Source organism: Xenopus tropicalis, chromosome 4, assembly GCF_000004195.4.
Source record: "Xenopus tropicalis strain Nigerian chromosome 4, UCB_Xtro_10.0, whole genome shotgun sequence".
Lineage (NCBI taxonomy): Eukaryota > Metazoa > Chordata > Amphibia > Anura > Pipidae > Xenopus > Xenopus tropicalis.
The window spans coordinates 122,665,857-122,681,995 of NC_030680.2; the positions used below are offsets into that span (position 1 = coordinate 122,665,857).

The 16,139-nt window shown below is 42.2% G+C and overlaps 1 protein-coding gene across 1 annotated transcript; it reads right to left on the reverse strand.

The window, feature by feature from the left end:
* Nucleotides 1–1,908: 1,908 nt before the first annotated feature.
* On the reverse strand, nt 1,909–9,843 carry lgals1.1 (lectin, galactoside-binding, soluble, 1, gene 1). Its single transcript, XM_002934214.5, has 4 exons — nt 9,739–9,843; nt 6,654–6,733; nt 3,393–3,564; nt 1,909–2,303 (listed from the first exon to the last, which is right to left on the reverse strand). Exons 1-4 carry the CDS (start codon nt 9,745–9,747, stop codon nt 2,160–2,162), a joined length of 405 nt encoding a protein of 134 aa, XP_002934260.1. The 5' UTR covers nt 9,748–9,843; the 3' UTR covers nt 1,909–2,159.
* Nucleotides 9,844–16,139: the final 6,296 nt, after the last annotated feature.

The following is a 16,139-nucleotide window of genomic DNA, read 5'->3' on the forward strand; positions in this document are numbered from 1 at the left end:
ATTTTTTAGTCATCATAACAAAAAAGGTTTTTTACCTCCCCCTGCTGGTGATTCTCAGTTCTGTCAGCAAGCACAGTGGACAACCTTAACTTTTCCCTTTTGTAAACCACTTTCATTACAGTTACTTGTGCCAAAATGCGCTCTTCACACTTTCGTATAATTGCGCTCAGTGCCAGTCAGCCCTTCCTGCCTTCCCAAATCAGGCACTGCTGCACCTATTCACGCAGGGGAACCTTTGTGTCAATAGCTGCAGCACCAAAAAAAAAATGCTAGGGATGCTCCAAATCCAGGATTCGGTTCGGTATTCGGCCAGGATTCAACCTTTTTTGGCAGTGTTTGGTTTCAGCCGAATCCACGGTCCTGGCTAAACTGAATCCTAATCCAAATTAGCATAAATTAGCATTTGGTAATTAGCATTCGGAAGGGTTAAATGTTAAGGAATTTTTTTTAACCCTTCCAGATCCTAATTAGCATATACTAATTAGGATTCGGATTCAGTTCGGTATTCGGGCGAATCTATCAGGGTGGATTCTGGGGTTCGGCCGAACCCAAAAAACTAGGTTCGGTGCATCCCTAAAAAAATGCACACGTAATCTGCAAGCTGAACACCAGAAATTACACCAGACAGACTTAAGAAATATTTAGTGCAAGTGTGCCTCATGTGTGATTAAGCAAAGGCCTGAATTATTCAAAATTAGAATGAAATGCAGTTTCATGCTGTATGTATAATGTAGCATAGGATCCCACTCATAGCAAAGTGAACTTAAATTCTGGTAGAGGACAAATACCTTAACTGCTGCCTAGTCATGAAGGCTCCTTTAGCAGCAGAAAGTTTCATAGAAATTGAGAGTTTCAGTGGGTGGTGTTGCTGCAATAATGTATTAAATAACTTAAAGGAGACATATCCTATAAAAATTAAGAATGTACCAGAGAATTATACTCCTCTAAATATAGATTGTGCTTAAAAATGTTGTGTTTCTGACTGATTTATTGAGAAATTACACCAAAACCCCACTAGCCCCGCCCATTAGTTCCATTTCCTGCTGGCTGAATTATCTGGATGAGCTGGGGAGCCGCCTGCCCTCCATACACTGCACTGTAGGATAGGAACCAATCAGCAGCTAGGCTGACCTGATAGGGAACTGAAGCCTGTCTTTGCTTGTGGGAGTGCAGGGCTGTGATTGGCTCTCCCCCTCCTACTGTGCTTCTGGCAGGGACCATTAGGACACGCCCACTCTCCATTTCAAACTCGGACAGAGAAGTGATAGGATCTATAGGGAGCTCCAATAAAGGGGCCATTGTTACAGATAGGGTTAATGTTTAGCCCAAAGTGAAACCAGCACCGTATATTATTCATAATTGCCTACAAAATTAGGGTTTTCCCATTTATCCAATATGTCTCCTTTAAGGGCACAAAAACACCCAAAATAGGCAGGCAGCAAGCTCCCTATCACCATTCATCCAAATTCACCTCATAACATGTCTGAATGATGTAGTTGAATGTATGATGTTAGGGGGCAATTAGGAGGCTGAATAGAGGTCACCAGTGTGCCACCCCTCCTGAATACAGTGCTGCCAAACTCATGAGCATTGTATTCATCAGCAAGACTCAGGTCCTTGCACTCCATTCTGAAGTGCAAAGATCTGTGCCTGTGGGTGCTCAGCGAGCAGTAGGGTGCTAAGTGAGAAAAATATCATGACACTACCAAACCAGGGACAAATGAATGTAGGCTCTTTCTGTGCTGCACTGATTGCAAACCAATTGCCTAAAAATAAAAACAATCAGTGTAGCCCCTTTAGTTGAAATATCTAGAGGTGTCCCAGGTATTTCACATGATTGGGTAACCTTAGCATATAGTCAGTCCTGGAGAGTTTAGAAAACACTAGCAAGAGACAAGAGCAAGCACAGACAATAAATGAAACAAAGATTTATTACTTCATGTTTATAGTAAGTACAGAGAGATCTGCTAAGGATATATTGCATAAGATAACATAAAGCTTTAGTAGCTTTTGTGAAAGAAAATTTTCTAACTAGGAACTATATAGTCCTCCCCACAGCTTGTCAGTGACAGTGCATTATGGGTCGAAGAACATTTCCTGTATGACATGTTATATATGTGGCCTAGTGGCTTCTATTGACTGTGGAGGCCGCAGAGCTGTTAATGAAGCGAAAAAGACTTGAGCTCTATTCCATCCATACAGAGGAATGTAATGGTATCCAAGGGCATTCGGATGGGGAAGGTGAATTCTTGGCCATCGGATAACTTCACCTTTAAATGATCTGCTTGATACTCAAAACAAATCTGTCAAAATAGAGATAATGATTGCTGTAAGTCACACAAATAAAGACAAATATGCTGACTTAATTCAGAAAGACAGTGCCGGATAACTTGTCTGACTATAAATCCATCATCAAATCTTGTCATACTCTTCCTCATGCTGTTAAACCTTTTAACAAGGAGCACTGGGATGTTCTCAATGCTCAGTCCCTGTGCTACTCTGGCCCTTACACAGCTATTCCAGTGGCTCTCCCTGATTCTAACTACTTGCTTATGCTTCACACGCTCATGCTGCTATATTACCAGATCTTAGAGCAGTGTTTTTTTGCGTTTTTGGATTTATTTCCTCGTTTAAGGTCTAACATTTGGATGGACCCCCTTAGCTAACAAGGTTGCATATATATGAAAAATTATGATGGATACAAATATCTAAAACATAAAAGAAATGTTCATCCCAAAACTCACTGTAAAGGGAGCCCAGGCTGAGGTTTCAGGAGTATCTAGAACAGGGATCCCCAACCTTTTTAACCCGTGAGCCACATTCAAATGTAAAAAGAGTTGGGGAGCACCACAAGCATAAAAAAGGTACCTGGAGGTGCCAAATAAGGGCTATGCATTGTAAATGTCCTCTTGTATTCCCCACATAGTGGAAATAAAGTATGCTCATCCTAATTCTACACTAGAAATACACTCAACCTGGCTCCCCTCATCCCTCTATTATAAAAAGACACTATTAATAGGGGTGCCCTCTGGAAGAGATAGCTATATATCATTTGCATTTAGGAAAGAATCATTCACCTCGTCCAAAATAGTCAGGACACGGGATCACTCTCACATTTTGTATATGCTCAGAATAACCTGATTCTATTCACCATAAATGTGGCCTCAATCCATTCACTTAATCCACCAGTCACATGATCAGTTCATATAACAAATGTGTTTTATACAGGTTTCTGAACCACCTGGGTGCATCACATCCCAAAGAGTGTCCAGCAAATAGCATATTTCATTCTGGACTTTTATTTTGAACTCCAACAGCCTTGATTGGAGGCCAATCCTACCATTTTACAGAAATATTCATTAATCATGTGACCATCATATGCTCATGCTTACCGATGTCTCTGCTCCTTGTTGGAATGGGAAAGCAGTCTCCCTCTGCTCTTTCCCCCAGCAGTTTTCTTCCTTTGAGTTGCAGATGATTTTCTTGTTGTCGCCTTGGTGGTCAAATCGAGGATTAAAGTGAAGGACATAGTTTGAACTATCTTTTCCCAGGTTTATTGCAAAGCTTGAAAAAGTAAACAAAATACATGTCAGAAAGTATTGTACAACCAACGGTATTGAGTACAATAATTAGTGTTAAACAGTACAGTAATTAGGTGCCTTTACAAGGCCCAGCAGGAGCTCATGTAATCTAGACCATGTCCTGTTATTTGCTCTAGGAGACAGGCCATTGTTAAAACAGAATCTTGTTAAAACTTATTAGTATCCCCTACTATCAGCACTATGTATATATATATAGGGCTAGGCATACGTGCATTGTGTAGCCAGTGCATGGGCATCAGGTCCCCCATTTTGGCACAAGATTTTGGCATGATGAAAAGCTTATCTTCATAACAAAATGTCCAAAATGGCACCTGCCTACTTGCTGTGATTGTGAATTCCAGGATTGAAGGAAACAAGATTTAAATAATTTATATGGTGTGAATAAAGTTGATTTTTCTTGACAAACACAATAGAAAACAATTTGGAATTATTTATTAGGGTGACAGGTCCCCTTTAAATGTTTATCTTATTTATGCATTAGAAACGGCTAACTGCACATTCCTCTCTGCAGATATGCAGACAAACATTTAAAATGAAATGAGACTCTAACCTATGATCTTTTACAAATAAAAGAACCAATTGAAACACTGACCCACTATTCCCCCTCCCTTCCAACTCGTGCACTAGTCTCATGGCATTCTCACAGTAGCTTTAGTCATTTGGCTATCACTATACAGAGGGCTGGTAGAACATTGTTCTTTCTCATTAGTACTAGGAACATTATTTAATCATTGTTGATCTAATTAACGAGCGCCTTCTGTTTAGGAGTGAGGTAAAGCACACAGACTATGCACTGTATATTGATATTAAGCTCCCTTACTTGTGTGACCATTTCCTTGCATACAGAACAAGACTAAATGAGAGATCAGTGTAGAGGAAGACAGACTGCAAAAGCCTAAGCATAACATTTATAATCATTCAATTTATTTTCCCTTATACATTTTTAACCAAAAGAATCCAGACACCCCTACTAAAACTGCATATGCATAGTTGGAACACTAACTGCTAAAATACAATTTTGATGGATGGGGAACAAGAGCTTTTCTCTGGCATGGTTTGGTCTAGGGCAGTGCTGTCCAACTTCTGTTGTACCGAGGGCCGGAATTTTTCTGACCTGCGTGGTGGAGGGCCGATAATGGAAGCCAGTTTTTACCACTCCCCTTTTTGAAACTGCACCCACTTGAAACCACACCCATGTTATCACATGACCATACCCATACCCATTAATGGTTTTAGTACAGCAAAAACCTGCCATACTCTGCCTGCCTGTGTGCCATACTTGGCTGGTTTGTGCCATACTTGGCCTGTGTGTGCCATACTCTGCCTGCCCTACCCTGCCTGTGTGTTCCATACTCTGCCTTCCCTACCCTGCCTGCGTGTGCCATACTTTCACTGTGTTTGCCATTCTTGGCTGGTTTGTGCCATACTTGGCCTGTGTGTGCCATACTCTGCCTGTGTGTGCCATACTCTGCCTTCCCTACCCTGCCTCTGTGTGCCATACTCTGCTTGCCCTACAGTGACACAATGCTGGCACTGCTCCTACAGTCTGCACAATAACTATATATTAAAAAACTTTATAATTGCAGTACCACCTCAGTATATGTTCTTTTTGTAGTGTGCAGGGATTATTTGTGGGTTTCTACTGCTCCTGAGGTGTGAACAGGGGAACAATGGGGGGGATTACAGCCTGAATCTGAGGTGAGAACCATGCAGGGGGGGCAGTTAATCTCAGTACTGATACCATTTAAAGCTTACACAAGAATAAGCCATCAAAGCAGCCAGACAGGTGGGGGGCCACACAGAGGGGGGTCGCGGGCCGCCAGTTGGACAGCACTGGTCTAGGGCAAGGGTCGGGAACCTTTTTGGCTGAGAGAGCCATAAACACCACATATTTTAAAATGTAATTCCATGAGAGCCATACAATATGTTTGGCCGCAGATGCTGCAGGGCAAGGTCGGGTGGGTCCCAAGGATGCCGGATGCGATGCAGAGGAGGGCATGGCCTGCGCTCGGCGGATAGAAGACGTGTTCTAAGGCTTAGAACACGTCTTCTATTCGCCGATCGCAGGGGCAAGGTAGGGTGGGTGCCAAGGATGCCGGATGTGGATGTGATGCGGAGGAGGGCGTGGCCTGCACTCGGCAGATAGAAGACGTGTTCTAAGGCTTGGAACATGTCTTCTATCTGCCGAGCGCAGGCCATGCCCCCGTTATTTTTTTTATTAAATATTTGGCAGCGAGCCAGATGCAGCCATCAAAAGAGCCACATCTGGCTCCCGAGCCATAGGCTCCCTACCCCGGTCTAGGGCTTCTGAAAGTAAACCTTAATGTTTTGCATTGAGTAACATTATTTCAACATGCTCATGCCTCTATGCAGTCACAAGCACAATTTCTCAGATAAGTCCCCCCCCCCACTGAACACCAATGGAGGTGGTTGCGAAACAAAGCTTTATTTCACATTAAGCCTGACACATTTAGTGTCTGTCAACTAGGGATGCACTATTTTTGGATTTGGGCCAAATCCAAATCCTGCTGAAAAAGGCCAAATCTTGGCCAAATCCTGAACCAAAACCTGGATTTGGTGCATCCCTACTTTCAACACGTAGTCATAGGCAAAACTGGTGACTTTGAATGTGTTTTAACTAACTGAGTGACTTAGAGCAGAATTTGAGTTTACAAAGTTGGTTAATGCCTCTATGCACACAACGAGGTCTGTACAACATTGGTTTGCTCAGATGAAAGACAATGATTGTCCTCAACAGAGCCTTAGGGCTCTGGCACATGGGGAGATTAGTCGCCCGTGACAAAACTCCCTGTTCGCAGGCGACTAATCTCCCCGGATTGCCATCCCACTGGCTAAAATGTAAATCGCCTGTGAAATGGCATACGCGGCGGCTCGATTTCAGTGAAATCGCGCAAGTTTCCTCTCCAGGCAAGAAGCGAGACATTGTACCTACAAACCCAGACAGCAATGTGTGCAATGAGTAATATAATTGCTAATGTCAGTATTTCACACATGTAAAACCTGTAACTTATTCCTCACAAGATTTCATACCTTTTAGCATCTTTGGGAATGAGGCCTTTCAGTTCCAAGCAGTGGCCTTGCTTAAGGCTAAAGTTATTCATGACAATTCCCTGTTCAAGATGAAAGCCAAAGATTAGTTAAGCTTAAACATGACGAATAGCATTCACAGAGATATAATATATAGTTAAAAAGTGATTGGTTTATCCCAGAGTTCAGCTGAGCCACAGAGAAGCAAGAAACAAACCCAGAATTAAGCTACAACAGTACCTACATACTGTAAATCTTAAAAAAAGCAGTATAATATGATAAATACTGAGTTAATATTAAAGGGAGGGGGGCTGCAGTTAGTAATTGCAACTTTTTTCCTCCATCAGCACAATCTGTGCCAGTGTCTGCATGTTTTCAGGCCCCATTCTATAGACAGTGACCATCTCCATTTTGAAGCACAAAGTTTTCCTCTGTCCTTCCCTGACTTGCATGGGTGTGGCATATGTAAATGAAAGAAGGGGTAGGGAATGGAGGCCCAGGTGTCATCTGTAGTGGATGCCATTCACAGAGGTATTTGACAATGAGACAAGCAGAGAACCTTGCCACGAGCGGCACTTTGCAGCCACTGTAACAGACACGTTTCCCTGGCCCTGGGGCCCGCTCTGAGTGCAGGAATGGGAAGTGCATGGGTGGCACTGGGTTTGTCCCCTCAGGCAGCAGAGAGGTCAGAAGCTCCCAAATCAATGCTTATCATTTTAAACTGGCATGATTTTAGTAGGGCTCTTATTTACTATTTAGGGTAAAGTACAAAATATATTTTCCCCCCAAATGCAGCATTTCCCCCCCTGAATTGCATGGTAGTTACACCAGCTGAAAATTATTAGGTACAGTTGGTTGCATAAACATCGGAGATTCCGCAAATAAATATAAATGTGTTTTTTAGACATAACTGATTAGTCTATACCGAACTTGTACAAAGCATTTTCCAACCCATTTTATTATACAGCCCATCCCGCACCTTGTTCCACTGGGAAGTGATGGATTTGGAGTCTTTATGCCCCTCTGTTTCCATAGTGTGTTGGACTCAAATTGCCTGTGTAGGGTTCCCCAAATTTTGGGTCCCCTAGGATGGTTGCCCCGGGATAGACCCCAAGGGAGGGTAGTACTTTAGTAGTGGGACACCTTGGGTGGTTGGCACTATAAGGGTTAACAGGGAGTTAGCTTCTCCTGCAGTTCAATACTTAGGCCACAGGGTGCACACAGTATATAAGGCTGTGCAGCCATGTGCCTGCAGGTCTTTCAGCCTGGGACCCCTCTTGGAGAAGAGTTTAACAACAGGTCAGAGTTAGACAGTTAGAGATTTGTTATAGACCACTCTAGGAGTGGGAGACAGGCAAGCTAGCTGGGCAGCGTGGCCCCGACAGGAGGATTTACTGGATTAAGATCCACCAGCACTCATAGCTGGAGTCAGGGTATAAAGTGCTAAGTGTAGGAGATTTGCCTAATCCCGGGGTATCTAAGTGGAAGTACCGGGGTGAGGTCTGCTGAGGGGGTGTCCGCTTGGCGAGAAGTACCGGGAAGTGCCCTAAAGAGGGGCTTCTGGCGAGAAGTACCGGAGGGAACCCCTAAAGGGAATCATCTGGCGTGTAGTACTGCTAATATCTCGTGGAGAGAGGGTCTCTTAAGGAAGAGGGATTGTACCCTGACTGTCTCATTGCTCCTGTATGCAACCTGCCTGTCTGATACATCTGTGACAATAAATAAGTTCCACTGGTTAAACATCAATCCAGTGTCCTGTCTCTGCATATCTGGAGGATCCACCTGCCTGGTAAGCAACTACCCCAGGGAGGGGGCAAGGTGCCAGGAGTGCTGGGAGTCCCCACACTGCAGTACAGTATCAAGTTCCCAGGAGGGGAGTTATAGTTCATTCTATCCCTATCCTGGGTGGAGGCACGCCAAAGTACAGAGTAATAGCTGTTCCCCAAAGTAAGCGGGGCTCAGGACTCCTGAAAGCGCCAAGTATAGTGATATATCAGCAGGTAGTGCCACATCTGTTTATAAAGTGGGCTACACCTGGAAAGCAGAGGGACTTTAAGTCCCAGAATGAATCAGTTCACAATAGAATAAGGTGAGGGAGGGGTCGCATGACAGTGTGAGCCTAAGGGAGGTTGGGAAATGATTTGTATGAGAAAGACGACAATGGTTTCCATTTAATCTGAGAAATCAGGTATATCTGTGTAAAAAAATACATTTATATCTGGAAGTTCAGATAGTATTTATGCACCTTTTCTACATAAACCTAAATGAATGAGCTTATGTCTAAACGGGGGTATATTTTCCCTTTAATGCATTATCAAAAGGGCACACTATAAAAAAAAACATGCAGCAAGAGCAGCTCTACTAATTGCATTTAACATATAATTATATCAGAGAATCTGTTTTGTATTTAGTTATTAGCACTAGAGGAAGTTGGAACAGACAGAACATTCAGGCTCAGGACCCCATCACCGCAAGGAATCTCTTCTAACCACTAAGCTGCCGTGTCTGCGTTTCCTCTGGGTACCCAAGCCCCTATAGGCTACAAATATTTCCAGTTCCAGATTATAGATACAGATGCTCTGGACTTTCTGGGTGGGCTGTTACGTGTCATTGCGCTACTCCTGGTGCACTGGGTGTGGCAGCTCCGCAGTTTGATTTCTCCAAATATGGTTTATTTTTATACAATAAATTAGCTGCACGGACTGCAGTTTCTCAGTCCCACGCCAAGGAATAATGTTCCGTTAGGGAAGCCAGAAAGAAGAGGGAGGGGTTGGAGGGGAAGAACAGAAAAAGAATTTAAACAAAAGAAAAGTAGAAAAGGGAACAAAGACAGACGCGAGATAAATGCAGAATGCAGAAGTGTGACATAGGGAAGTTGGGAAAATATGGAATTAAAGCACATATACAATTAGCCAATACAAATAAAAACTTTCCTACAAAAAGTGAAGAAAAGAACTTTATGACAAGGAATATAGTAAATGCAGTTATAATCAAAATTCCCCCAAGTGCTTGCTTGTTTAACCATAAATGCCCACACCCAGTGCCCACCCTACGTATTCACACACACAGCCATCATTGCAATACTTACAGCTGCCATTTTTCCACGTCCAATGCTTCTGGTTCAGTACCTCTAGCTTGGTTGGCTTTATATCTTTGGCATGGACCCCACCCTTACCCAATCATAAAAGCTAGCGATGAGGGGTGTTGCAACATTGGTCCAGCCCAAATGAAAGGAAGGAGGTAGAGAGGGAGAGAATCTGCATGACATACTTTCCATATGATGCGTTTAGACTTTAGAAAGTCTAACAAAACCGAGAAGAATAAAAAAAAAATAAAAGCTTGCAGAACCCAATTTTTCTACAACTGAGCTACACGGACTACTCAGAATAAAAGCACATGAACAACACACAAGTGAGAGAGAGACAGAGGAAATATTCATACAGTTGCAAATCCTAATTAGATTATTAGCCTGTTGTTGTTTAATAAAAGTAAGGATGTTATTATTAGGGAAGGAACCCATAAAGAGAAAGCTATTTGAAAGGAAATAGGTCGGTAAAGCCTTTGTATTTTTGTTGTATCCGCCTGAAGTAAGCTGCCCTTTCTTTTTAAACTGTTTTGCTGAATCAAAACTGCATTTATTTTTCGTATGTTGCTGCTGGCTGAATAAAAGCCATTTTTGTTTAAGAGACTTTTGACTGTCCTGGCATTTACATTGAGTGACCCTGCCATACTCTTAAAGAAAGAGATCTGATTGGATTGTTTGGTGGATGTCAGCCATACTGCTCAGTTGACTTGACATCTATGTTAGCTTAGGGCTTCACTTTGGCAGACCATCTTATGACCCATCATTTTCAGATAATCGGTCTGGCTTGGGGGCTACCCGGTACCTTAGCAGATAAGGAAGTGAAAATGGGTCACAGCTCCTCTTCCCTGTATGCAGACAGTTGTGCAATTTAGACTTGTCTGGCCTGTAGGTTAGATACCTTGAAGGCTCAGCCAGTGTATAGCTGCCTTTATCTGTGGTCCTACTATTATTTTTCAAGAAACAGGGGCTGGCTTAGAAGCTAACTGCAGTGACTGGATCCCTCAATCTTATGTTGTCAACACTGTGGAACAAGTCAGTTCATCTTCTCAAGCCTATATGTAAATAATATACCCTCGAATGGCTGCTACAAATGCTCTGTCCTACCCTCTTTTCCATTATCATGTGCCTATTTTCAATACTTACAACTGTTATATATGACTTACAATTAAGACACAAAGTACCCTGTACCTTATGTTTGCCATTGACCAGGCACTTTGCTACCTTATAAATGAGGCGATTAAGGGCCAAAAGACAGAAATGAGAATGGGCTTGTTTTAGTCAAGTAATTCCCAATAAGGGTCACCCTAATAAGACAGATTTGTCCATGTAATTACAGATAATGAAGTAAAACAACTATTTGTTATCTACCACCCACCATTGACTGTGTGCTGGCTCCTGGGTTATTAGCTTGCTCAGTCCTTCAACTCAGTAAGGTTGGTTTACCTACTGTATGGGATAACTTAACCAGGTACAGGTTCAGCCCCCCACTTTATTAAATAGATTAAACTCTATTACACATCTCAAACTGCAAGAATCAAAAATGGTAATTCTCTGCCCATAAATCTATGCACATTTGTCATCTTTCAGAGCAAATCTGACACAAAACACATTTTGCAGGGGCCAATAATTTATATGAAGTAGGTCTGCATGAACTACGACCCCTCAGCTTTCTACAGCTCCCAGCATCAAGAACAACCAAGGGACCATATGCTGGGCAACACTGTATCCATCCTACCCTACTATACTTGCCATACCTCACTCCTCCTGCATACAACTAGTGCTCTGTAGTTCCCTACTATGTGCTGGGCCTTGACTTAGCCCATGACTAAATGCCTTTTGGGCACATAACGCTTAGGCCATTGGAGTGGATTGGAGTTGATTTGTACTTTCATTTTTGTGACCCCGTGGATTCCTGATGGTGTGTGCCTGGGGCTCCCTTTTTCCCTGATGCTGGGCCCTGATAGGGCCAGGGTTGATAGAGGTTGTATAAAAAAAAAGATTCAATTAATGTTGAACCTCACAAATAACCTACTTATTGTCTCATTGAATGACACTAAAGGTTTTTATTGACACTACATATACTTACTATTATAAGCTGATTTATACATAGATGAATTGGATACATGATTGGATTTAGCTCATCTTCTTTTACAAAAACAATTTAACTGTGTCTAAGTTATGTACAGGTCTTCTTTCCTTGGTTTGCAGCCCTTTCTAGCCTTTAAATATTACTGGCTACTGGCCAAACTTTCTGCTGGGAGTTCCCCATTGGACACATTCTGTTACTAATGCATGTTTAAAAGTCCAGTAGAGGTATTGGGTACAATGTGCAAAATTGTGCTCGATTTAATTTTGTTAGACTTAACACTCAAAATCTACTTTTCAGCATTTCACCCAATCTTTAACATGAATGCAATGAATAGGGCTTGTGCTGAACATGCTTTTTGCCTATTTTTGCAATCACAAACATTTTTTGATTTTTGTTATTTATTGATCTTTACAGCGAGACTAGAGCTCCTCCATGTTTGGTTCTGACAAGGTAGATAATTCGATTATAGGCATACAAACTCTCCCTTCCACTTTTGTTGTGACTGTTTTGTTAGCAGGAATTTATTACGCAGGAGGATTTTCTGTGATTCACTGGTAAACTGATTATCTGCCTTACAAGGACTGAACATGGCCGCTTCAGTTCCCTCGTTTGCCCTGATTAGCTCAGGAAATTACAAAAGCCATTGATTTTTCCTGATAAAAATAGTAAAAAGTATGTTCAGCACAAGCCCTATTTATTGCACTCATGTTGAACAAGGGGTTATACTGCCCTTTAAAGGACATGTCAACCCCCAAAATACATTTTTGCCTAATTAAAGAAAACATAATTCTAAGCTGATACCCTCCAGTTGTTCAAATACAGCAGCAACCCACATCACTATCCGCCTCCTCTTGCCAGAGTTGAAGGATGAACCTAATTCAGCACAGAAGAGTTAACCTCTAGTTCAGTAGATCACAACGGAAATAGGTATATAATATCAACTGCTCCTTATACTATATCTGAGCCGAATACGTGTGTGTGCAAGCTGTGTGTGTGCAAGCGTTTTATTTGGAGTTCTCCTGCAAAAGCTTTCAAGCATAAAATATAGTTTGCTGAGATGGAACCCTAGCTCACATCTTTCTTCTACTAAATATAAAAAGGTTTGCAAGATTCTGGCAGATATGAAAGAAAATTCTTTCTTGTGGTTTTTGTGCCAAAGTGGTGTGGAAATTTCTGTTCATTGCTGGCACTTGACATGGTCTGTGTCATAAGATTAGGGGGTAGGGGCAGCAGAAATGAGTGGGTGGGAGGGGGAGACGGATGACAGGGTGAGTCAGAGGAAAATGAATTAAAAAAAGGGAGGCGAATAGAGAAGGAGAACAACTGTAAAAAGGAGATGAAGATGGCTCTGGTTAAACAAAAGGGCATATATTGCAAGGGATACTAATGGAAAGAGAGATGGTCTAGAAACTGGGTATAAAGAAGTGATCAGACAAAAGTCTGATTGTTAGAAGTAGGAAACAAGGGCTAGAAAGGGAACTGAAAAGAAAAGAAATGCTTAAAAAAACAAACAGTAAAAGAAAAGACTGAGCTGAAAGGTGAAAGTAAGGGTTAGTTAATACCCCACCCTACTATTTCCATAATATACTGTGTCTAAATTTGGACCACTCTGCTATCCTAAGGCTAATGTCCCAGGGAGAGATTTAGTTGCCTGCAATAGATTGCTGCTACCATGGGCGACTAGTTTCTCTGAAACGTCTTTCCACTGGCAACAAAAGGAATCCGCGTAATGCGTTGCTTCCAGTTTTCCGAAGTTGCGCAAAGTTTCCTCCTGCAGGCAACTTTGCATGACTTGAGAAAGCTGAAGCAATGTGTAGGCCTTTCCACCAGCTATTCTCTTTGTTTGGATTTGCCCCTTATTATAAACCCCTTTAAAAAACTGGGACCTCTTGCTGATATTGCTGGACTTTGGGTAGCTCCGTTACATCTGCATTGCTATTTCATGCAGTCCAATATCTAAGGTGAATCTCTCCATGGGACATTCACCTTAGATATTGGACTGAATGAAATAGCAATGCGGATGTAATGGAGCTACCCGAAGTCCAGCAATATCAGCAAGAGGTCCCAGTTTTTAAAGGGGTTTATAATCCTTGATAGGCTTGGCTTCATGTTCCTGCCTGGGACTAAATGATACTTTGTGACATAAAGTAGCAAATATTTAAGTAGAATATCAGTGAAAGTTTAGGAAGCCTTATGTTTTGCTGAGTTGTAAGGAAGTTCCCCTGGAAACGATTACTAGAAATGGCAGCTGTACAAAAAAGTGCGGTTGCTGTGGTTTTGTAGCCAGAGTAGAGGGAAATCTGTGCTCATGGTATGCATGAGGAGTTGCAGAGAGGCTGCCCTACTGAATAATGTGAGTGCGGGAGGGAAGGGGGTGAGTCACAGATGCACAGAAATAGGAGAAGTGAAAGAATGGCACAGATGGAGGAGAGAAGGAAGAAGAGGCCAAAGAAAAAAGGGAGAGCAGTGGCACCGCTAGGGATAGAATGTGTGCTGCTTATTCATATGCTTTGTATATACAGCATGTGATGATGAATCAGTGTTAAGCAGTGACACCTTGCAATTGGCCTTTTAGCAAAAATGTGGTTATATGTGCCTGGTGCATGAAAAATGCAAGATGTGATTATCTGCATCAGCTAAAGGTACTTATACTTATCCTGTGTCAGCCCTGCCAGGGATTGGGCCTAGACCTGACCTGTGTTGGCGCTCCCGGCCGACTGTTTTCCTCCCCTGACACGTTAAACTGATGCGCTCAAGGGAGGACATTGGGCGGGGGCACCTGTGGGTGGTTAGGGGGTGCAGTGGGGGCCCCTGGGGGTTGCAGCAGCCCTGGTGGACCCTGCACCCCCCAGAACCTGAGTTCTGCTGCTAGTATGGGTTAAAATACGTCTGGTATAACCCACCACCTAGAATTCTTGGCTTTATTTATTGACTCCGAAGTGGTTCTGCAATATTTCATGCAAAATTTTACTCTCTTAAGTCATGGAAGTGCATAAAATGTACACTTACATTTTTGTATATATAGCACAATGATATAATGCTAAATGTGCTTATTTAAAGGAATACTGTCATGGGAAAACATGTATTTTTCAAAACACATCAGTTAATAGAGCTTCTCCAGCAGAATCCTGCACTAAAATCCTTTTTTTAAAAGTGCAAACAGATTTTGTTTTATATTTAATTTTTAAATTTTACATGGGGCTAGCCATATTCTTCATTTCCCAGGGTGCCACAGCCATGTGACCTGTGCTCTGATAAACTTCAGTCACACTTTAAGGCTGAGCTGCAAGTTGGAGCGATCCCCCCCCCCAGCAGCCAATCAGCAGAACAACGGGAAGGGAGCAAGATAGCAGCTCCCAGTAAATATCAGAATAGCACTCAATAGTAAGAAATCCAAGTCCGGCTTGGGACTCCTCCAGTTACATGGGAGTAGGAGAAACAATAGGTTACCTGAAAGCAGTTCTAATGTGTAGAGCTGGCTCCTTCTGAAATTTGTGAGATATTCAGTGCGTGTATGGTGGATCGAAGAGAGAAATGATATGGCGAAGGTTGTGGATATCAGTCGTCTCGTCGATCGGGTGGGTTAAAAGATTTTGATCAGGCGCCATTGAAGGCGCCTGAGCAAAATCTATGTTTATGCCTGAATCAGCAAGTGGAGGTAGAATTCCTATTGTTTTTACCTCCATATCTGACGATTCAGCCCTGAACATCAGTGGGGGAACCGAACGATCTTTCCTGTGACCAATGGTCGCAGGAAACATTGTTATTGCAACGTGTAGGGCCACCTTTAGAGGCAACATTCCACGTGAGGAAAGAAAATGTTTCTCCTAATTCAGTTCCAGGTTTTCCCCATAGAATTCTGTAGAGTTTTCAGAGATAAATGTTTCTCATTAAATTGCATCTGGCTCTATGGGAAAATGTAGAATTGAAATAGGAGATAAGTCTTTCTCATTGAGTAGAATTTGGCCTAATATCGCCAGTTGCTTTTTTTTAAAATTACCCAGCTGCAGTTTAGCAACTCCCAATAATTTATCCATTTCCCCCTATCAGTATGAATCAGGCAATGTGGGGGTGATATTTCTTAGCTATAGAGTTTTTGGATGCAGTGTCCTTAGACTGGACTCCTTATATGGCTTCTTTGGTCTGTATTTATATTTGCATCTAGATAGCAGAATATGCGCTTGGCTAGTGAACATAAAATAAGCAAGCATTTTATTTCTTTTTAAATTCTTTTATTGCAATTGCTTTTGTTCAATATTAAAATATGCATGCCTGGTAAAACTCTGAAGGTAGAGCTAACCTTTTTTTAATTTAT

Bases quoted from the DNA above. Each gene is read 5' to 3' on its own strand.
- lgals1.1 (XM_002934214.5), bottom strand. The intron at 3,565-6,653 runs GTATGAAATCTT...TACTTTTTCAAG, and splicing joins ATTCCCAAAGATGCTAAAAG to CTTTGCAATAAACCTGGGAA. The intron at 2,304-3,392 runs GTAAGCATGAGC...CTATTTTGACAG, and splicing joins AACAAGGAGCAGAGACATCG to ATTTGTTTTGAGTATCAAGC.